At 44.8% G+C, this 23,346-nt stretch overlaps 1 protein-coding gene across 3 annotated transcripts in view; it reads left to right on the forward strand.

Moving 5' to 3' along the window:
• Window positions 1–23,346, forward strand: part of TNS3 (tensin 3) — a 1,058,399-nt gene that overhangs the window by 470,662 nt on the left and 564,391 nt on the right. For all 3 annotated transcript variants that reach the window (XM_063922694.1, XM_063922695.1, XM_063922696.1), the window contains exons 4-5: window positions 4,513–4,551; window positions 19,314–19,355. In XM_063922694.1, the coding sequence (XP_063778764.1) occupies window positions 4,513–4,551; window positions 19,314–19,355 (81 nt within the window). The remainder of the gene's footprint in view (window positions 1–4,512; window positions 4,552–19,313; window positions 19,356–23,346) is intronic.

A 23,346-nucleotide genomic window follows, 5' to 3' on the forward strand; every position in this document is an offset into this window, starting at 1 on the left:
TTTTGGGAATCTTAAATTTATTTTCAGGGTTTACCCAGACTCCCTCAAAGAGAGTGTTCAGCTCATGAGATGGAGGAAAAGTTATGTTAATTTTCTTTTCTTTATAAAAGTTAGCCTTCTCCTGAGGTAAAGGAGGGGGTTCTGTAACTTCTAAGACCTCCTTTATAGCAACAATCATGTACTGAATGTTTTTCGCTAATTTTAGATGTATTCCCCTGGAATCACTAGTGTCGACACAGGAATCAGAGTCCGTGTCGGTATCAGTTTGTACTACTTGTGCAAATGACCTTTTATGTGACCCAGAGGGGTCCCCTGTGGATGAAAAAGCAGAACTATTAAAAATCACATCTTCCACGGATTTTCTCCAGGTTTCTGCATGAGACTTAGACTTATCCAATCTCATACTGATATGATTCACACCATCACGTAATTCTTTCACCCACTCAGGCTCGTGGTGTGCCGGCAGCGCCACCACATTACAACTCTGAGTCCCTAAAATGGCTCCCTCAGGGGAAGAGCTCCCTGCCTCAGACATGTCACCACACGTGCACAATCACACCACAGACACTCCGGGGCTTATAGGGGACAGGCCCACAGTAAAATCTGTCAGAAGGACACAGAAAGTATTTGCCAGTTTACAACTCAGCGCCAATATAAAATCCCTGTGTAATATAAAATGTCCACAGAGACCTGTAGCGCTTTCATAATGTCAAATTATACAATACAGCACCAAATACACTCTGCCCCCCCCTTATGTACACCCTGATACTTGGTTCAGAAGTGGAGGAGGACCGGCGTTTCTTCCCCTGCAGCCTGTGTGGAGAAAATGGCGCTGAGCAGTGTGCTGGCTGACTGAGGAGGAAGCCCCGCCCCCTGTAATGGCGCGTTTCCCCTCAGAATTTCTCACTAAAATATTTATACTGGCGGGGGTGCAGGATTGGGCCACGGCATAATATGCTACTTTTGCCAGTGTAAGAGTAGGTTTTCATGCTGCCCAGGGCGCCCCCCCCCCGTGCCCTGCACCCTGCTGTGCGCTGTGTATGGGTAGCATGTCCGCGCAGCGTTCCCGCCCGCTGCACGGTACCTTGAGCCATCACGATGACCGGAGGTCCCTCTTGCAGATCTCCGGTAATAATACTCACGCGTCTTCTGACTTCTGGCTCTGTTAGGGGAGTGACGGCGTGCTGTGGGAGTGAGCGGATAGCCGCAGCTAGTGTTCAGTATCCTTCAGGAGCTAATGGTGTCCTGTCAGCAAGAAGCAGAGGCCATGAAACTATTTAGGAAGTTGGTTCCTACTTCTGCCCCCTAAGTCCCACGAAGCAGGGAGACTGTTGCCAGCAGTCTCCCTGAAAATAAAAAACCTAACATTAAAGTCTTTTCAGTGAAACTCAGTAGAGCTCCACTGGAGTGCGACCAGTCTGCCTGGGTACATTTTCTAAACTGAGGTCTGGAGGAGGGGCATAGAGGGAGGAGGCAGTTCACACTCTAGAAAAGTCTTAAAGTGCCCACGGCTCCTGTGGAACTGTCTATACCCCCATGGTGCTGAAGTGGACCCCAGCATCCTCTAGGACGTATGAGAAATATATATATATATATATATATATATATATACACACACACACACACACACACACACACACACACACACACACACACACACACACACTTCTCTGTTTGTGTATACAGTACATTTATGCATGTGTGTGTATGTATGTATATATATATATATATATATATACATACACATACATACACATACATACATACATACATACATACATACAGTGGGGATCGAAAGTTTGGGCACCCCAGGCAAAAATTCATTTTAATGTGCAAAAAGAAGCCAAGGAAAGATGGAAAAATCTCCAAAAGGCATCAAATTACAGATTAGACATTGTTTTAACATGTCAAAAAAAGTTTGATTTTATTTCCATCATTTACACTATCAAAAGAACAGAAAACAATAAATGGCATCTGCAAAAGTTTGGGTACCCTGCAGAGTTAATACCTTGTACTGCCCCCTTTGGACAGCTGAGACCTGGCAGTGTCATAGATTGTTCTCAATCATCATCTGGAAAGACCAGGTGATGTCAATCTCAAAGGTTTTAAAAGCCAAGACTCATCTGACCTTGCTCCAACAATCAGCACCATGGGTTCCTCTAAGCAGTTGTGTAGAACACTGAAACTGAGAATAGTTGACGCTCACAAAGCAGGAGAAGGCTACAAGAAGATAGCAAAGTGTTATCAGATACCCATATCCCCTGTTCGGAATGTAATTAAGAAATGACAGTTATCAGGAACAGTGGAAGTTAAAGCAAGATCTGGAAGACCAAGAAAATTATCAGACAGAACAGCTCACAGGATTGTGAGAAAAGCAAGTCAAAATCCACGTTTGACTGAACGATCCCTCCAGGAAGATCTGGCAGACACTGGAGTTGTGGTACACTATTCCACTATAAAGAGATACTTGTACAAATATGGTCTTCATGGAAGAGTCATCAGAAGAAAACCTCTTCTACGTCCTCACCACAAAAATCAGCGTATGAAGTTTGCAAATGAACATATAGACAAGCCTGATGCATTTTGAAATAAAGTTCTGTGGACCGATGAGATTAAAATAGAACTTTTTGGCCGGAATGAGCAAAGGTACGTTTGGAGAAGGAAGGGCACAGAATTTAATGAAAATAACCTCTGTCCAACTGTTAAGCATGGAGGTGGATCAATCATGTTTTGGGGTTGTATTGCAGCCAGTGGCACAGGGAACATTTCACGAGTAGAAGGAAAAATTGATTCAATAAGATTCCAGCAAATTTTGGACGCTAACTTGATGCCATCTGTGAAAAAGCTGAAGTTAAAGAGAGGCTGGCTTCTACAAATGGATAATGATCCTAAACACACCTCAAAATCCACGATGGAGTACATCAAGAGGCGTAAACTGAAGGTTTTGCCATGGACCAATCTCCTGACCTCAACATAATTGAAAATATATGGATAGACCTTAAAATAGCAGTGCGTCACAGACAGCCCAGGAATCTCAAAGAACTGGAAGACTTTTGTAAGGAAGAATGGGGGAAGATACCTCAAACAAGAATTGAAAGACTCTTGGCTGGCTACAAAAAGCGTTTAAAAGCTGTGATACTTGCCAAAGGGGGCAGTACAAGGTATTAACTGTGCAGGGTGCCCAAACTTTTGCAGACGCCATTTTTTGTTTTCTGTTCTTTTGATAGTGTAAATGATGGAAATAAAATCAAACTTTTTTTGACATGTTATAAGAATGTCTAATCTGTAATTTGATGCCTTTTGGAGATTTTTCCATCTTTCCTTGGCTTCTTCTTGCACATTAAAATGAATTTTTGCCTGGGGTGCCCAAACTTTCAATCCCCACTGTATATATGTGTGTATATATATATATATATATATATATATATATATACATTGCCCACACACACATACATAATGCACACATATTGTAGTGCTAACTACTTCTTTCACAAATGCCACCTATTCTCCTCTGTGTGGTATTAAGGGATATGGCACAACATTTCTTGCACATAACTGGGAGATGTGTCCATATTAACCCATTTACTTATATTTTGTTATGGCTTTGTTACTAAGAGTGTGTCCTCTTTATGGGGGTAATTCCAAGTTGATCGCAGCAGGAATTTTGTTAGCAGTTGGGCAAAACCATGTGCACTGCTGGAGAGGCAGATATAACGTGCAGAAAGAGTTAGATTTGGGTGGGTTATTTTGTTTCTGTGCAGGGTAAATACTGGCTGCTTTATTTTTACACTGCAAATTAGATTGCAGATTGAACACACCACACCCAAATCTAACTCTCTCTGCACATGTTAAATCTGCCTCCCCTGCAGTGCACATGGTTTTGCCCAACTGCTAACAAAATTCCTGCTGCGATCAATTTAGAATTACCCCCTATAATCTGTGAATACCAATAATTTCATCCCTGACTTTCATTCTTTATCAGTAATGTCACTGCACTTACACCCCATCCCCCTGGCCTATTTTTTCCTCCTTACCCTAAAGCAAGCAGGCTAGACACAGACATCTGTTTCTATTCAGAGAGAGGTGAGGTGGATTGATTCCAGATCCTAGCTGTAACAGAGCCAGTGGTTTTGGTAAGCTGAGGCTGATTGTTCACATAAGGCCAAATTATTTTGAATAAATAATATTGAGGGTATTATGTTACATAGCATACTTTTCTGCAAGGAAAGGAACAGTAATATGACCCATAACACTCCTGTTGCATCAGTTTAATAAATGTAGGCAAAACAAAGACTAATAAAAAATAGTACATTTTAGAAAGTATATTTTTAACTGTGCATTTTAGTTATTGGAACCATATCTGTAACATCTTTTCACATTGTTTTTGTTTCTTTAGTAATCAAGTCTTATCAATGCCACCTATTTTTTATGCATGGAAACCTAACAATAGTAAACGTTTTTGAGATTCTGCAAAGTATTACTTTTTTTTTTTTTTTTTCTTTCTGCTTTTAGGTGGTGACTCCATGTTTTCTTCCTGTGAATTATGAGTTGGTAAGACTTTTACTAAATAAAATTTCCAGAATCAAATATGTTTTTTGTACATTGAAGATACATATTATTTGTCTGCCTGGTGCAAGAAAAAAATGCTCTTATAGCGCTTATGATTTTAAATCTGAATACAATATATTCGCTATGTTTGTTAATTACATTTATTTACTGCTCTTTATCTTGCAAGTCAAAAATTTGTTTCTGTTAATGACTGCGGCAAGGACTAATCAAACCTTGATCATAATATGTGAACAGGAGTTATGCATATGAACATGTTTTTAAAGCTAGTTTGTAAAATATTCCATATCCCAAAGTGAATATGATAAAGTATTATTGCCCTTTGTGTGAAAACACAACCTTTAATGATTGTTTAAGTTAACAAACCTAGCCAAGCCAAGTCTTCATGTTAAGTTAAAAAGGATTTTCTTACCCTCTTAGTAATCAGAGCTACAGTGCGCCCACATCTGGGAACAATTGTGGTCATTTTTAAACTCAGAAAAAGATATACATGGTCATCAAAGTTCTAGACTTGGAGGATGCAGTTGTTACATAATTTTGCGCAAAAAGTATTTTCAGTTTTATTGCATTCTGTGATGAACAGACAGAATGATGAAGTGGTTGGAGCAGGAGATAATAATAAGTGAGACATTGCTGCTTTGCAAGGCTCTTTTGGAGTGAACCTGAAAAACAGTCATTTCAAATTGATACAAAAGACAGTGTGGGCGAAATGTCATAGCCTGCGAGATGCGGCTGTGCGGGACTTTGTTCAAGTCTGCCCATATTTTGAAAGTGGTAATCATTTACACGGCAAAACCAAACCGGTTTGTTGTGTAAATGATTGCCGCTTTAAAAATATGGGCAGACTCGCAAAAGTCCCACAAAAGTGTGCAACTTGCATGCTATTAAACTGGTTTTGCTATGTAATTGATTGCCACTTTAAAAATATGGGCAGACTCATACAAAGTCCCGCACAACTTTCATGCTATTAAAATTCACACAGTGGGATATATATATATATATATATATATATATATATATATATATAAAATATATGTTTGTTGGGGGCGTGGCCACGGCGGCAAGTGAGTAGGACGTGGGTAGTGTGAGCTCCCGGGTCCCACATCCTGTACTTTTATCCTGAGCCCGGTTCCCGCCGCACTTGTGCACACCCGTGTTGCCCAGACACTGCTGCACCTAAAGCGGCTCCCTGCTGACCGCCCGGGCCGCTCGTGCGCGCGCTCTGGCTGGCGTCCTGTGAGGCCCTGCAAACCATACGGAGCTCCGGTCCTCCCCCACTTCCGGTCTCTCCCCGGCTCCCGCTAGTCGCGCTGAAGCTCTTTGCCTCTACACTCACACAGGGGCTGCAGTGACCATCTGACAGGCGGCTGACTGGATGCTTCACCCTCCTGATCTGGCTGCTCCGTTAAGGTACTCTGGGGGACTGGGAGCTGTGTGGGAGGCGGCCATTTTGACTTCTACCTGGTATGGGGGCATCTTCAGGCTCACCCTGCTTGCTGCTACAGTCCTGTACCCTACCAGAACCCTAACCTACCAAAAAACACCTCTCTCTCTGTCACCGGACTTTGGAATTATACATAATCCCCACCTTGTGTTAAAATGGGGAAGAATCCTCCTCCTAATGCTGCTGCTGCTAAACTGTAGCAGTATGCTAGAAATGCAGGGACGACAGCATCTACTTCTCCCCCTGCTAATGCTGACCTTCTCGACTCTGATCTCTCACAGGACTCTGCTGCTACAGCCCCGTCTCAGGCTTCGCTGCAACAGGTCCTGGCGGCCATAGCAAATAGCGAGAAGAGATTATCTGACAAATTTGAGAGGGTGCAGTGTGATTTATCACTCCTGAGGCACGATGTACAACGTATATGGAAACGAGTCAGAGAAGTGGAAACTCGCGTCTCGAACCTGGAAGATTCCTACACTCCTCTTAATTATACTGTTTCCAATATATCTCAGCAAGTCGCTACCATGCAGTCTAAGCTCCTGGATATGGAGGGGCGCCTCCGCAGAAACAATATACGCTTTGTGGGCCTGCCGGAAAGGGAAGAGGGTTCCTCTCTGGAATCGTTTCTGGAATGCTGGATCCTAGAATTATACGGCATAGAATCCTTCACTCCGCAATTGAGCAGGCTCATAAAATTCCTAATCGCCCTCCGCCACCTGGTGCACTCCCTCGCACCTTTATTGCGAAATTTTTACATTACAAGGACAGGGACACTGTTCTGCGCGTACAAAAGGCCCTTTGACCAGAAACAGGGCGAGGATTGCTGCTTTCCCGGACTTCGCTGCTGAAGTCCAGAAGGACAGAGCTCAATTTGGCCCAGTGAAGCGCAGACTTCGGGACTTGACTTTATCGTACTCCATGTTGTTCCCTTCCGAACAACATGGATTGTCGACGGACAACCCAAATTCTTCAATTCCCCATGTAAGGCCTCTGTTTGGCTGGATCGCTATGCCCCGAGTGGGCGTCAGATGGCTCCGGACTGATTCGTAGTTGCTGTCTCATTGAGTGCGCAGCAGTTCAGTGCAACCTGCCCGTATTCACATTATTTTGCCACTACTGCTAAAGTTTTATATTACAATGTATAGATAACGGGTTGTGTGCTCTGTATCACTTGCTCTTTTACGGTACGGCCAGGGAACCGGCCACATATTGGTGGTCATTCCGAGTTGTTCGCTCGTTGCTGATTTTCGCTCTTTTGCGATTAGTCGCTTACTGCGCATGCGCAAGGTTCGCAGAGCGCATGCGGTTAGTTATTTTACACAAAAGTTAGGTATTTTACTCACGCATAACTAGGATTTTTCATCGTTCTGGTGATCGTAGTGTGATTGACAGGAAGTGGGTGTTTCTGGGCGGAAAATGGCCGTTTTCTGGGCGTGTGTGAAAAAACGCTGGCATTTCTGGGAAAAACGCGGGAGTGTCTGGGTGAACGCTGGGAGTGTTTGTGACGTCAAACCAGGAACGAAACTGACTGAACTGATCGCAATGGCTGAGTAAGTCTGGAGCTACTCAGAAACTGCTAAGAAATTTCTATTCGCAATTCTGCGAATCTTTCGTTCGCAATTCTGCTAAGCTAAGATACACTCCCAGAGGGCGGCGGCTTAGCGTGTGCAATGCTGCTAAAAGCAGCTAGCGAGCGAACAACTCGGAATGAGGGCCATTGTTGGTTACTGAATGTACCCGTGGAGCTCCCTTGCTCTGGTGGTCTCTTCATACATTGCTCCCGCTTTCTACCTTTTCTCTTTTTTTTTCTTTCTTTTTTTCTTGCATCTAGTTTCTTGTAAAGTTTTTATATAGCTGCTCGGAGGGACGGTTGGTGGGTGACCTTGTTCACTCTCACTGTACTCTTGGTGCGCTATTCACTGGTTGGTTTGTGGGTTCTTTTTGTAGTTAGGGCTCCAAGTATGCCAAGGTTGGGGGTGGTATACGGGGTGGGGGGTTGTTCTGGGGTATTTTGGGTTACCAAAGAGTTGTTGTTTTTATTTTTATTTTCTGGTATATGTACTTTGATTACTTGGATGTCTCATCTATTCATATGGTTTTGTACTCCCAGCATGACAGTATGGCTAGCCTGGCTTGATAGCTGTAAGACAGTGCCTTGTGATCTCTGTTTGTCCATGATCTTGACCTTTGGATATGTCTAGTTTGAACTTCCTTACGTGGAATGTCCGCGGGATAAATGACAGGATTAAGAGGTCGCTTGTTCTTGTTCTCAGGTTGATAAAGCAGTATAACTCAGATGTGGTATGTCTTACTGAATCTCACTTAGAGGGCAGCAAACTCTTGTCTCTGCACAGGCCATGGGTGGGCTGAGCTTATCATGCCTCCCACACTTCTCACTCCATGGGTGTATCAGTGCTTATTAAAAAGCCCGTGCCCTTTGTACTAAATGCAGTGAAAACTGATCCCTATGGTAAATACGTATTTCTAGATTGTAAACTTAACTCCCAGTCCTTTTTTATCCTTGCAGTATATATACCGCCTCCCTTTAATTATGATGTACTGAAGCTAGCAGCTTCCTTTATAGCGAATTTCCCTGACACCCCTGTTATATGCATGGGGGATTTTAATAACCTTATGGACCCTCATTTGGACAAATGGAGGGCTGTGCCTGCGACTGGCCTGGGGAGCGGCCCTTATGGGTTTGCAAAATTTGTGGGTACTATGGGTCTAATCGATATTTGGAGATTTAAAAATCCTAATGTTGGCCAATTTTCTTGCTTCTCTCATTCCCATCATTCTTTCTCCTGTATAGACCTTGCATTGGTGTCTCCTTCGCTGATGCCTCGAATCACAGACGTCCAATACAAAGCCAGAGCGGTGTCTGACCATTCTCTCTTGTTTCTGATGGTAGACATAAGGGGCCAGCCGTTTTGGAAGCTTCACCCGTCATGGCTCCTTCAGTTACAGGCTATGTGGGATAGCTATTTCAATGCTAATGTGGGCTCTGCGCCTGTGGACATCATATGGGACTTGTTTAAAGCGTATATAGGAGGCTCGCTGATTCAGAGAATAGCCTCCTTAAAGTTACATTTTAGGAAAACGGAGGCTGAGCTAGAAGCTGATTGTTCTTCATTGGAAAGTCAATATTTGGCGGATGGATTGGCTGACTAGATCCCACTGTTATAGAGCGCGCACAACATGGCTTTCTCATATAAATGATTGAAACTTGCGCAGTCTCTTGTTTAGATCCCATCATTGCTATATGAATGCGTATAGTCTGGGTAGTTATCTTGCTCACCTAGTTCACTACGACCGCCCCACTGCCACTGTTGCACAACTTATAGATGAGTCGGGCAGAGGGGTACATACCACGTCTGTATTGTGTAAGTATTTCTCGCATTCTATAGAAGTTTATATCATTCTTGCCTAACATATTCCGTACTGGATATGCAGACATTCCTCTGCGGGATTGACCTGCCTAAATTGTCCTTAGAAGCTAGAGATTTCTTGGAAGCCCCCCTAACATTGGATGAGGTGGACGGGGCACGCCGATCCTTTCCGTGCGGTAAAGCCCCGGGTACAGATTGAATTAAACAAAAAACACTCTGCAGCATTTGTCCCCAGGCTGTTGAACCTATTTAACGTCCTCCTTGAGGCTGACACTTTCCCAGCTTCTATGTCCAAGGCTATTATAGTGGTGTTGCCGAAACCCGGAAAGGATCTTCGGTCCCCCGACTCCTATAGACCAATTTCCCTGATCCCTACGGATGCTAAGATACTAGCAAAAATCTTAGCCATACATCTTAATAACGTGATCTCTTCCATAATTTCACCCGAATCAAACCGGTTTTATGCCAGGAATGTCCACTTCTGTCAATTTGAGGCGGTTCTTCACTCATCTCCAGGTTGACCATGAGGGGGAATCTAACTCTGCTATATTCTCCTTAGATACCACTAAGGCGTTTGACTCCATTGAGTGGCTATACTTATGGGAAGTCATTCGCCGCATGGGGATTGGCCCCACCTTCATTGAATGGGTTTGACTCTTATATTGCAGACCGACGGCCAGGATTTCTGTCAATGACTATGTGTCTACACCCTTTCCTCTGTCTAGGGGTACTAGGCAGGAGTGTCCCCTGTCACCCTCATTATTTGCTATAGCCATTGAACCGTTGGCCTGTTTTATACGATCCAATCCAAATATATTAGGGTTGCAAATACATGATAGAATTGACACGTTAGCCTTATATGCAGATGACCCTTTATTATTTTTACGTGACTATAGGACTGCTATGCCAGCTATTTTTGATGTTATTGAGATTTTGGTAGATATTCGGGTTTGACTATTAATTGGGCTAAGTCCTCTATAATGCCCTTGCGTGGTCCTTCCCTCTCTGGACCTGAGGTGCCTTTACCATTGCGTTGAGTTGATCAATTCAAATATTTAGGGATATTAGTCACCAATGACTCTGCTGATTTTCTCCTTAATAATTTACTACCGTTACTCGATTGGTTAAGGGAAAAATCCAAAGCGTGGTGTAAACTCCCTCTTACGGTAACTGGGCGAATAAATCTTATTAAGATGATAGTGCAACCTAAAATTTTATACGTGTTGCAACAATCCCCAAGTTATATCCCAGCCTCCTTCTTTAGAAAGTTGAACAGTATTCTGTAATGTCTCGTCTGGGCCAATAAACGCCCCAGGATTAGTATCAATACACTCACTAGACCCAAAATAGATGGTGGTCTAGCACTGCCTCATTTTATTTTGCCTCCCAGCTATCCCACATAGGATTCTGGATTAGGGATGGTGACCCGCTCTCTCTCTCTCTGTCGCTTTGCTGCAGAGGGTGGCCCCAAGTTATACTCCTATACAAGCACTTCTTAGTGGCACATCGTTTACTCATGCACCGCCCATTTTTTCTCAGGCCCTTCGGGTTTGGCGGGAGGTTGGGACTCCTCCCTCTGGCATTCCCACTGGTTGTCTAAATTAGATACTCTGTCAGGTGTCGGGGACTAGGGGAATTGTTGCGATTGGTTAAATGTACTGCAACAGTGCCCTTAAATCTTTCCAACAGCTGAAAGATGAATTTAATCTACTACAATCCTTTTTCTACCGATATTTATTTATTTATTAACAGTTTCTTATATAGCGCAGCATATTCCGTTGCGCTTTACAATTAGAACAACAGTAATAGAACAAAACTGGGTAAAAACAGACAGACATAGAGGTAGGAAGGCCCTGCTCGCAAGCTTACAATCTATAGGACTATTTACAACTAAGGCATGCTCTCCAGGTCCAGTTTGGGGATACAGCACCAGTCCTTGCTCCCACTCCTTTGAAAACTTTTATTGTCAATTTAGGATGGGCTAAGTCTGTTTCCCTGGCCTAGTCTTTTTTGGTTAATAGTCACCATAAAGACGATCTCCCTGGGTTGCGGGGATGATGGGAGGATAGCCTTGGTCCGCTTAGTGATGAAGAGTGGGATGCAGCCAGAATGTTTCCGCGCAGGGCCACTGCCTCTATTAGATACCAACAGATACAACTGTTTATTCTACATAGAACCTATTTGACTCCTGTTAGGTTAGTCAAGTTTGGTGGACGGTCCTCTGACTCCTGCCCTAAATGCAACACGGCCAGTGGCTCCTTTTGGCACCTACTCTGGCAGTGCCCGACGGTCTCCAGTTTTTGGACCCAGGTTAAGGGCGCTATAATATCTACAGGCATCCCTGCTGATGTACTCATGCCCAAGGCGTGTGCGTTGGGGGCTGGAGTTGGAGGGGCACTTAGTGGCCCTGATATACAATACTTTCAAAACCTGTGTGCTTTAGCCAAGGTGTGTATAGCCCGCTCGTGTTTTGCGCAGACAGGCCCTGTTATCGGGGCATGGATAGTCCTGGTTAACGATTCCATAGAGCATGAAAGATTTACATATATGTCTCGTGGAGCTATTGTCAAGTTCCACAATATTTGAGCCAGGTGGATGGACTCCTCTTACACAACCAGGGTCTAACTTGTCTAAATCCTTACTCTTCTATTTTCCACTGTGTGCTGGTATTGTATATATCGGATGCACTTGAGATATCTTGGACCACGAAAATCAAATGTAGATCTGTATGTCTTTATGAGATTTCTTTGAGACTGATTCGCTTGATCTGATGGTTTGCACTCCTTTGTGCACACCACTTATTATCAATCTATACATATACTTTTATTTTATTTTTATTATTGTGGGGTGGGCGGATAGTTTTGTTACTTAATTTTTAGATTTTTACAAACTAGAAATAACTAACGAATACTCATATGCACGGTGTATAGGGTCTACGAAAATTATAACATTTGGTATGAGTAAGCTGTACTCCCCTTAATTTGACATGACACTGTGTACAGTTTCTCTCTTTCACAGTAATATGACCTGATGTATTGTATTATATCTCTATGTATGAACTACCACACTATGGTGGTCATTCCGAGTTGTTCGCTCGCTAGATGCTTTAAGCAGCATTGCAAACGCTAGGCCGCCGCCCTCTGGCAGTGTATCTTAGCTTAGCAGAATTGCGAACGAAAGATTAGCAGAATTGCTACTGAATAATTCCTTGCAGTTTCTGAGTAGCTCCAGACCTACTCCTACATTGTGATCACCTCAGTCCGTTTAGTTCCTGGTTTGACGTCACAAACACGCCCTGCGTTTGGACAGCCACTCCCCCATTTCTCCAGCCACTCCTGCGTATTTACTTGGCATGCCTGCATTTTTTAGCACACTCCCTGAAAACGCCAAGTTGCCGCTCAGAAACACCCACTTCCTATCAATCACACTACGATCACTCGAGCGTTGAAAAAATGTCGCTCGAGCTTGTTCAAATCTCCAAAGTTTTGTGTTAAATTACTAAGCGCATGCGCGCTGCGTACCATGTGCATGCGCATTTTCCACCTAATCGCTGTGTTGCGAAAAACGGCAACGAGCGAACAACTCGGAATGACCACTTATGTCTTCATGCTGCGGACTAACTTTATATTCCGGCCCTGCCATTGTATGACTGTATGATATTATGCTGTGTCAATAAAAATACTTTATTTAAAAATAAAAAATAAAAAAGATGTTTGTTATGCAACTTCTATTTTTAGCTTACATTTCAGAGTGTGGCTGTACCTGCAACAGTATGACGCATGTTAAAAAGTTCCACAACAATCTTGTACACCGTCAAAGTCAGAGTTGTACAATGCATTAGTGATGCATTTGAGCCCCTTGGGGAAATGTAATAGCCTGCAACAATATACCAACTGTATCCAGTTGGTAAACTATTATTTCTCTATCGTCCTAAGTGGATGCTGGGGTTCCTGAAAGGACCATGGGGAATAGCGGCTCCGCAGGAGACAGGGCACAAAAAAGTAAAGCTTTTACCAGATCAGGTGGTGTGCACTGGCTCCTCCCCCTATGACCCTCCTCCAGACTCCAGTTAGATTTTGTGCCCGAACGAGAAGGGTGCAATCTAGGTGGCTCTCCTAAAGAGCTGCTTAGAGAAAGTTTAGCTTAGGTTTTTTACTTTACAGTGAGTCCTGCTGGCAACAGGATCACTGCAACGAGGGACTTAGGGGAGAAGTAGTGAACTCACCTGCGTGCAGAGTGGATTTGCTGCTTGGCTACTGGACACTAGCTCCAGAGGGACGATCACAGGTACAGCCTGGATGGTCACCGGAGCCACGCCGCCGGCCCCCTTGCAGACGCTGAAGAGAGAAGAGGTCCAAAATCGGCGGCTGAAGACTCCTGAGTCTTCATAAAGGTAGCGCACAGCACTGCAGCTGTGCGCCATTTTCCTCTCAGCACACTTCACACAACAGTCACTGAGGGTGCAGAGCGCTGGGGGGGGCGCTCTGAGAGGCAAATAAAAACCTTATTAGAGGCAAAAAATACCTCACATATAGCCCACAGAGGCTATATGGAGATATTTAACCCCTGCCTAACTTCAAAAATAGCGGGAGACGAGCCCGCCGAAAAAGGGGCGGGGCCTATCTCCTCAGCACACAGCGCCATTTTCTCTCACAGAAAAGCTGGAGAGAAGGCTCCCAGGCTCTCCCCTGCACTGCACTACAGAAACAGGGTTAAAACAGAGAGGGGGGGCACTGATTTTGGCGATATTGTATATATATAAAAGATGCTATAAGGGAGAAACACTTATATAAGGTTGTCCCTATATAATTATAGCGTTTTTGGTGTGTGCTGGCAGACTCTCCCTCTGTCTCCCCAAAGGGCTAGTGGGTCCTGTCCTCTGTCAGAGCATTCCCGGTGTGTGTGCTGTGTGTCGGTACGTGTGTGTCGACATGTATGAGGACGATGTTGGTGAGGAGGCGGAGAAATTGCCTGTAATGGTGATGTCACTCTCTAGGGAGTCGACACCGGAATGGATGGCTTATTTAGAGAATTACGTGAGAATGTCAACACGCTGCAAGGTCGGTTGACGACATGAGACGGCCGACAATCTATTAGGACCGGTCCAGGCGTCTCAGAAACACCGTCAGGGGTTTTAAAAACGCCCATTTACCTCAGTCGGTCGACACAGACACAGACACGGACACTGAATACAGTGTCGACGGTGAATAAACAAACGTATTTCTCATTAGGGCCACACGTTAAGGGCAATGAAGGAGGTGTTACGTGTTTCTGATACTACAAGTACCACAAGAAAGGGTATTATGTGGGAGTGAAAAAACTACCTGTAGTTTTTCCTGAATCAGATAAAATAAAATGAAGTGTGTGATGATGCGTAGGGTTACCCCGATAGCAAATATTGGCGTTATACCCTTTCCCGCCAGAAATTAGGGTACGTTGGGAAACACCCCTTAGGGTGATAAGGCGCTCACACGCTTATCAAGTGGCGTTACCGTCTCCAGATACGGCCGCCCTCAAGGAGCCAGCTGATAGGAAGCTGGAAAAATATCCTAAAAAGTATATACACACATACGGTGGTTATACTGCGACCAGCGATCGCCATCAGCCTGGAGATGCAGTGCTGGGTTGGCTTGGTCGGATTCCCTGACTGAAAATATTTTATTCATGTAGAGCATTTAATAGGATGCATTCTATATATATGTATGTGAGATGCACAGAGGGATATTTGCTCTCTGGCATCAAGATAAGTGCGTTGTCCATATCTCCCAGAAGATGTCAGGGACACGACAGTGGTCAGGTGATACAGATCCCATACGGCAGATGGAAGTATTGCTGTATAAAGGGAAGGAGTTATTTGGGGGTCGGTCCATCGGACCTGGGGACCACAGCAACAGCTGGGAAATCCAACCTTTTTTACCCCAAGTTACATCTCAGCTAAAAAAGACACCGTCTTTTCAGCCTCAATCTTTCCTTTCCCATGAGGGCATGCAGGCAAAAGGCCAGTCATATCTGCCCAGACATAGAGGTAAGGGAAGTAGACTGCAGCAGGCAGCCCTTTCCCAGGAAAAGAAGCCCTCCACCGCGTCTGCCAAGTCCTCAGCATGACGCTGGGGCCGTGCAAGCGGACTCAAGGTGGGGGGGTAGTCTCAAGAGTCTCAGGGCGCAGTGGGATCACTCGCAAGTTGACCCCTAGATCGTACGAGTATTATCCCAGGGGTAAAGATTGGAGAGTCGAGACATCTTCTCCTCGCAGGTTCCTGAAGTCTGCTTTACCAACGGCTCCCTCCGACAGGGAGGCAGCATTGGAAACAATTCACAAGCTGTATATCCAGCAGGTGATAATCAAAGTACCCCTCCTACGACAAGGAAAAGGGTATTATTTTTCCACACTATATTGTGGTACTGAAGCCAGACGGCTTGGTGACACATAGTCTAAATCTAAAATGTTTTGAACACTTACATAAAAGGTTCAAATCGAGATAAAGTCACTCAGAGCAGTGATAGCGAACCGGAAAAAAGGGGACTATATGGTGTCCCTGGACATCAAGGATTACCTCCATGTCCAAATTTTGTCCTTCTCATCAAGGGTACCTCTGGTTCGTGGTACAGAACTGTCAATATCAGTTTCAGACGATGCCGTTTGAATTATCCACGGCACCCCGGGCCTTTTTACCAAGGTAATGGCCGAAAAGATGTTTCTTCAAAGAAAAAAGGCATCTAAATTATCCCTTACTTGCACGACCTAAAAAGGGCAAGTTCCAGAGAACAGTTGGAGGTCGGAAGAGCACTATCTAAAGTAGTTCTTCGACGGCACGACTGGATTCTAAATATTCCAAGAATCGCAGCTGTTTTCCGACGATACGTCTGCTGTTCCTAGGGATGATTCTGGACACGGTTCAGAAAAAGGTTTTTCTTCCCGAGGAAAAAGCCAAGGAGTTATCCGACCTGTCAGGAACCTCCTAAAACCAGGAAAGGTGTCTGTACATCAATGCACAAGAGTCCTGGGAAAAATGGTGGCTTTTTACGAAGCAATTCCATTCGGCAGATTCCATGCAAGAATTTTCCAAAGGGATCTGTTGGACAAATGGTCAGGGTCGCATCCTCAGATGCACCTGCGAATAACCCTGTCGCCAAGGACAAGGGTATATCTTCTGTGGTGGTTGCAAAAGGCTCATCTATTGGAGGGCCGCAGATTCGGCATACAGGATTTGATCCTGGTGACCACGGACGCCAGCCTGAGAGGTTGGGGAGCAGTCACACAAGGAAGAAACTTCCAGGGGGTATGGACGAACCTGGAAAAGTCTCTTCACATAAACATTCTGGTACTAAGAGCAATCTAAAATGCTCTAAGCCAGGCGGAACCACTCCTGCAAGGAAAACCGGTGTTGATTCAGTCGGACAACATCACGGCGGTCGCCCATGTAAACAGACAGGGCGGCACAAGAAGCAGGAGTGCAATGGCAGAAGCTGCCAAGATTCTTCGCTGGGCGGAGAATCACGTAATAGCACTGTCAGCAGTGTTCTTCCCGGGCGTGGACAACTGGGAAGCAGACTTCCTCAGCAGACACGATATTCACCCGGGAGAGGGGGGTCTTCATCCAGAAGTCTTCCACATGCTAATAAACTGTTGGGAAAGACCAATGGTAGACATGATGGCGTCTCGCCTCAACAAGAAACTGGACAAGTATTGCGCCAGGTCAAGAGATCCACAGGCAATAGCTGTGGACGCACTGGTAACACCTTGGGTGTACAAATCAGTATATGTGTTTCCTCCTCTGCCTCTCATACCAAAGGTATTGAAGATTATACGGTGAGGAGGAGTAAGAACAATACTAGTGGCTCCGGATTGGCCAAGAAGGACTTGGTACCCGGAACTTCAAGAGTTGGTCACGGACGACCCGTGCCCTCTACTTCTGAGAAGGGACCTGCTACAACAGGGTCCCTGTCTCTTTCAAGACTTACCGCGGCTGCGTTTGACGGCATGGCGGTTGAACGCCAGATCCTAAAAGGGAAAGGCATTCCAGAAGAAGTCATTCCTACCTTGATTAAGGCAAGGAAGGAAGTCACCGCGAAACATTATCACCGCATTTGGCGAAAATATGTCGCGTGGTGCGAGGATCGGAGTGTTCCGACGGAGGAATTTCAACTGGGTCGTTTCCTACATTTCCTACAATCAGGATTGTCTATGGGTCTCAAATTGAGATCTATTAAGGTTCAAATTTCGGCCCTGTCAATATTCTTCCAAAAAGAATTGGCCTCAGTTCCTGAGGTACAGACTTTTGTTAAAGGAGTACTGCATATACAGCCTCCTGTGGTGCCTCCGGTGGCACCGTGGGATCTAAATGTAGTTTTAGATTTCCTCAAATCCCATTGGTTTGAACCATTGAAAAAGGTGGATTTTAAATATCTCACATGGAAAGTGACTATGTTACTGGCCCTGGCTTCCGCCAGGAGAGTATCTGAATTGGTGGCTTTATCTTATAAAAGCCCTTATCTAATCTTCCATTCGGATAGGGCAGAACTGAGGACTCGTCCGCATTTTCTCCCTAAGGTGGTATCAGCGTTTCACCTGAACCAACCTATTGTGGTGCCTGCGGCCACTGGCGACTTGGAGGACTCCAAGTTGTTGGACGTTGTCAGAGCCTTAAAAATATACATTTCAAGGACGGCTGAAGTCAGAAAATCTGACTCGCTGTTGATACTATATGCACCCAACAAGTTGGGTGCCCCTGCTTCTAAGCAGACGATTGCTCGTTGGATTTGTAACACAATTCAACTTGCTCATTCTGTGGCAGGCCTGCCACAGCCTAAATCTGTTAAGGCCCATTCCACAAGGAAGGTGGGCTCATCTTGGGCGGCTGCCCGAGGGGTCTCGGCATTACAATTCTGCCGAGCAGCTACGTGGTCGGGGGAAAACACGTTTGTAAAATTCTACAAATTTGATACCCTGGCAAAAGAGGACTTGGAATTCTCTCATTCGGTGCTGCAGAGTCATCCGCACTCTCCCGCCCGTTTGGGAGCTTTGGTATAATCCCCATGGTCCTTTCAGGAACCCCAGCATCCACTTAGGACGATAGAGAAAATAAGAATTTACTTACCGATAATTCTATTTCTCGGAGTCCGTAGTGGATGCTGGGCGCCCATCCCAAGTGCGGATTATCTGCAATACTGTACATAGTTATTGTTAACAAATTCGGGTTATATTGTTAAGGAGCCATCTTTAAGAGGCTCTTTCTGTTATCATACTGTTAACTGGGTTTAGATCACAAGTTGTACGGTGTGATTGGTGTGGCTGGTATGAGTCTTACCCGGGATTCAAATTGCCTCCCTTATTGTGTACGCTCGTCCGGGCACAGTACCTAACTGGAGTCTGGAGGAGGGTCATAGGGGGAGGAGCCAGTGCACACCACCTGATCTGGTAAAAGCTTTACTTTTTTGTGCCCTGTCTCCTGCGGAGCCGCTATTCCCCATGGTCCTTTCAGGAACCCCAGCATCCACTACGGACTCCGAGAAATAGAATTATCGGTAAGTAAATTCTTATTTTCTAAAACCCTTAATAGATTGTGACTTATTATACATAATTATATTTACTAAATAATAGAAGTGGTTGAGAAACTGATTGTTGTCTGGTATTGCTTTGGAACTACACATCTCAGTTTGCCTAAACCTGAGCTAGAGGAGGAGATAATTTAGATTTTGGCTTTGTCACGTGTCCTGCAATACATGTTGGTTTTACCTTCGGTTACAGTATGCTTTGTCAACTGCACTTAGATATGAAACATGCTGATTTTAATAAACTATTCACTCCATTTTTTGTTTGTAGTATTTTCTCTTCTCCATCAATCAAAACTGTTCCATATGTATAAACATGAGTTTTCTTTTACTGAAATCTATTTTTTTAACTTATTTTGCAGCCTAACAACATTGATGCTTGTTTGAGCCATGTAAATGAATCAGTAAGTATTCATTTTTACTTAAAATCTGATTATTAGGCATGCGAGTTAAATGTGACAAGTTTTTGCGGAGCAGCTCCTTCCTGATTTCGGAAGCATAGAACAAGCAGTGATGCTCACTTATTGCTTGAAGCTGCAGACTGAATGGAAAAACAAGTTTGGATGTAAAGGGCCCCATACACTAGACCGATAATGCTCAATTGCAGCCCAATTCGAGCATTCAGCCCGATATATTGGGTGAAATCGGGCATTTTCAGTGTGCTTTTCCCCCGATCTGATCCGATGCGCGTTCCCGTGTGCATCGGATCGGATCCCCCTAGATCCGACATATCACGAGTGCTGCACTCGTTATATGTCTAATCCCGCAGTAAATGGATGGGAAAGTAAAAGATACATCGTATGCAAAAAAAACCTGCATACGATATATCTAATACTATCCTGCCAACGGGGAGGCTGCCGGGAGGTTGGAGGAAATCTTATATGGCATGACGGACCGTCGTGTCGGATAAGTGTATGGGGCCCTTAAGAGACGAACAGAGTCTGGGAGGTCTTGCTGAATATTCTGAAATTAGATAGATCTTTTGCCCAGACAAAAATTTCGATTACAAGCTTTATTGACATTGATTAAAGTGGAAACTGTATTCATCCTGATAAAATTGAGGTATCATCAAGATATGTTGACTGGATTACTTCTGACATTTCCATCTCAGTCGTTAGCATAAACTACCAGAGGCAACAGGGAAGTAAATACAATTCATATAGTGCTTTAAAAACATGATGGGGCAGATGTATTAAGCCTGGAGAAGGGGTAAAGACGTGATAAATCAGTGATAAGCGCAAGGTGATAACGCACCAGCCAATCAGCTCCTAACTGTCATTTTTCAACCGTAATGATTTGCTGGTGCGTTATCACCTTGCGCTTATCACTGCTTTATCACTTCTCCAGGTTAATACATCTGCGATTTCAAATTTTATTTTTAATTTTTTTAAACAAAGAACCACCTATAGTAGACAGTCTGTTTATGAGCATGTTACTTTAGTATTGTTTTTTTGCAAACATTATCAATGATGTAAGTAGCTTTGTTGTGTCTATTGTTAGAGATTGTACATCATGGGCCTTTTGTGTGCGGTCATGAAGTGTACTTCCAAGTTCCAAACCAATTGTAATTGTTTTGCTTATAGCCTGAGTTATATCATACATGAAATATACAAGATAAGGAAATTATGTCACGTAAAGTTATAATGCACAACATTAATTACTGTGTAATTAAAATAATGTTTAGGTACCATAATATGATTGTAGCTTGCAACTAAATAATTGTCTGTTCTGGTTTTCAAGCTCCCTCTGCTGGCAGGATGTGAATAAACATGAGTAACATATTTCAACCACATTATATTTCTTTAAACATGCATTATATATGTACATGCAGTGGCATATTTATAATAGCTGCAGTGTTGCAGTACACACAGGTCCCTGGGCCCACCCTGCACTCATTAATTCAATACTTACCTCCCTGGAGTCCCACATCGGCACTGCGCAAATCACAAGTAAAATGGCGTGGCTGGCATTTTTCCCGGTGTCTTGCACAGTACAAAATGCACATGCACAGTAGACTCTGGCACAGTGCTAGAGTCTACTGCGCTGCCTGCTAGAGAGGAGGGGGCCTGGACGGAGCCTGCACGCGGGCCCTCTCCTCGCTTAATACGATCCTGCATACATGATTAGTATTGTGCTCCATTTGTTTTTGTCCAAATCAAACAGTTCCTTAATGTTTCATAGAATAAGATTAGTTCACTAGTGTACACTTTGGAGGTGACTGCAATAATAAGTTTGTCCAGGTCCACTGAGGTTCATCATAGGTCTGCTGCTTCATGTTGCATAAACTGTCCCTCCTTTGGGTGGAAACATCTAGAGATGAAAGTAAGTAAAGGGGCATTACATTCTGCAGTCCATTATTTTATTAAACAATGATATTAGCCTAGCAATCAGCTGCACGCATGTATCTATTCACCACTGTTCTGATAAGCAGAGCAGCGATAACAGAGTGTCCTCACCATCCTTACCCCGCCAAACCACATACTGATGTGTCCCACTGAAATCAGGGATGTAAGGTGTACTTAACCATATTTTGTCCATATAGATGTGACCTTACTAAGCTTTGCTAAAATCATGCAAAAGTCCTCGTGCCACACTATTGGATGTTATAGACTGTTGGTAATGTATGAGTTCTCTCAAAACATGACTATTAATCTATATCAAATATGCAAGAAAACAACATTTAGAATTTCACAAAATTTGCCTAGAAGTAGCATGATATTAGTGGAAAAATAGCAAAGAGTGTGAAGAGAAATCAGCATTGAGGTCTATACAGAATAGTGAGGAAAAAATACTGTCATGATGTGCATTGTTGTTTGTCATGTAGATCAGAGTATTATATGTGTGACATGATTTTTCTTACGTCCTAGAGGATGCTGGGGTCCATATTAGTACCATGGGTTATAGACAGGTCCACCAGGAGCCATTGGCATTTTAAGAGTTTAATAGTGTGAGCTGGCCCCTCCCTCTATGCCCCTCCTACCAGACTCAGTTTAGAAAATGTGCCCGGAGTAGCCGATCACAGCTAGGGGAGCTCTACAGAGTTCTCTCAGAGTTCTTCAGGTTTTTTTTATTTTACAGGGAGGCTGTTGGCAACAGCCTGCCTGCAGCGTGGGACTGGGGCAAGGGGGGGGGGGGGGAGCAGTGTCCGCCTCGTGGGGTCTTGAGCCACTGCTCCCGCTCACTGGACGCTGGCTCCAGAGGGGTCTGATCGCGCCCCGCCGCAGGGGAACGCTCGCCCCGGCAGCCAGCCGCCACCCCTTCAGGAGCTGAAGAGTGGCGAGTGAGTCACTGTCCCCCCTTGCAAGCGGGGGGACAGTGTGAAGAGGGTGGCTACGGGTCAGGAGCGCGGTCTTGCCCGCGCTCCTGGAAGGCTCAGCGGTACCCTGGTGCGGCGCTAGGAGGGAGCGCCCTGGGCCAGCTCCGGACCCTACACTGCTCGTTTCAGGCATGTCGAGGTCTGCGAATCCGGGTCAGCACAATCCTCCGGGCCAGTATAATCCTTATGTGAGCAGGAAGACTGCGCCATTGAAGGGGGCGGAGCTTCTCTTCAGAGCGGACCCAGCAGTGTTCAGCGCCATTTTTCCTGCCTGCAGTCACGGTTCACTGGATTCAGGTCCCTCCAGAACTTTCTCCAGCAGTCTGTACGGTGTGTGTGGGTTGGCTCCAATCTCTGTGTCTCTCTGCCATTCTTGGGGGGAAACTCTGTCTACATAATACCCTGTGTGTTTGTGGGGTGTTTGAGTGTGTGGGACAACATGTCTAGGGACACTGTTTCATATGCTCCAGAGGATTTGTCTTCCCAGGAAGAATCCATTCCATGTAATCAGGATTGCACTGTTTTTGCGCAGATCCCTGCTAGAGAGCTAGTATGGTTAGTCTCTCTGAGGGGGACTATTTCTCAGATATCTGATAGAGTTGCTAGGACTGAGCATGCCACTCAGGTCCTCCAGTCCCCTATGGTGGTATGGTCTGATTCTGCCTCCTCGCGGTCCCCTGCGGTACATTCTCATAAACGTGCGCTTGCAATTTTGCAGGATGACACGGACACCGACTCTGATGCTGCAGACGGTGATGGGGATGTGTTGAGGGGGACGGCATCACTTGCCAAGGGGGTGCAGTTGATGATTGAGGCTGTTAGGGATGTTTTAAACATTTCACACACAGCTCCGGAACAGGTGGAGGAGGCCTTCTTTACGGATAATAAGAAGCCCCCCTCACCTTCCCGGCATCCAAAGAATTGAATGCTATCTTTGAAAAGGCATGGGAAACTCCGGAAAAGAAATTCCAGATCCCCAAGAGGGTCTTGGTGGCTTTTCCCTTCCCAGAGGAAGATAGGAAGAGATGGGAGTCCCCGCCGATAGTCGACGACTCTGTATCCAGGCTGTCCAAGCAGGT

Source organism: Pseudophryne corroboree, chromosome 5 (genome assembly GCF_028390025.1).
Source record: "Pseudophryne corroboree isolate aPseCor3 chromosome 5, aPseCor3.hap2, whole genome shotgun sequence".
NCBI classification, from domain to species: Eukaryota; Metazoa; Chordata; class Amphibia; order Anura; family Myobatrachidae; genus Pseudophryne; species Pseudophryne corroboree.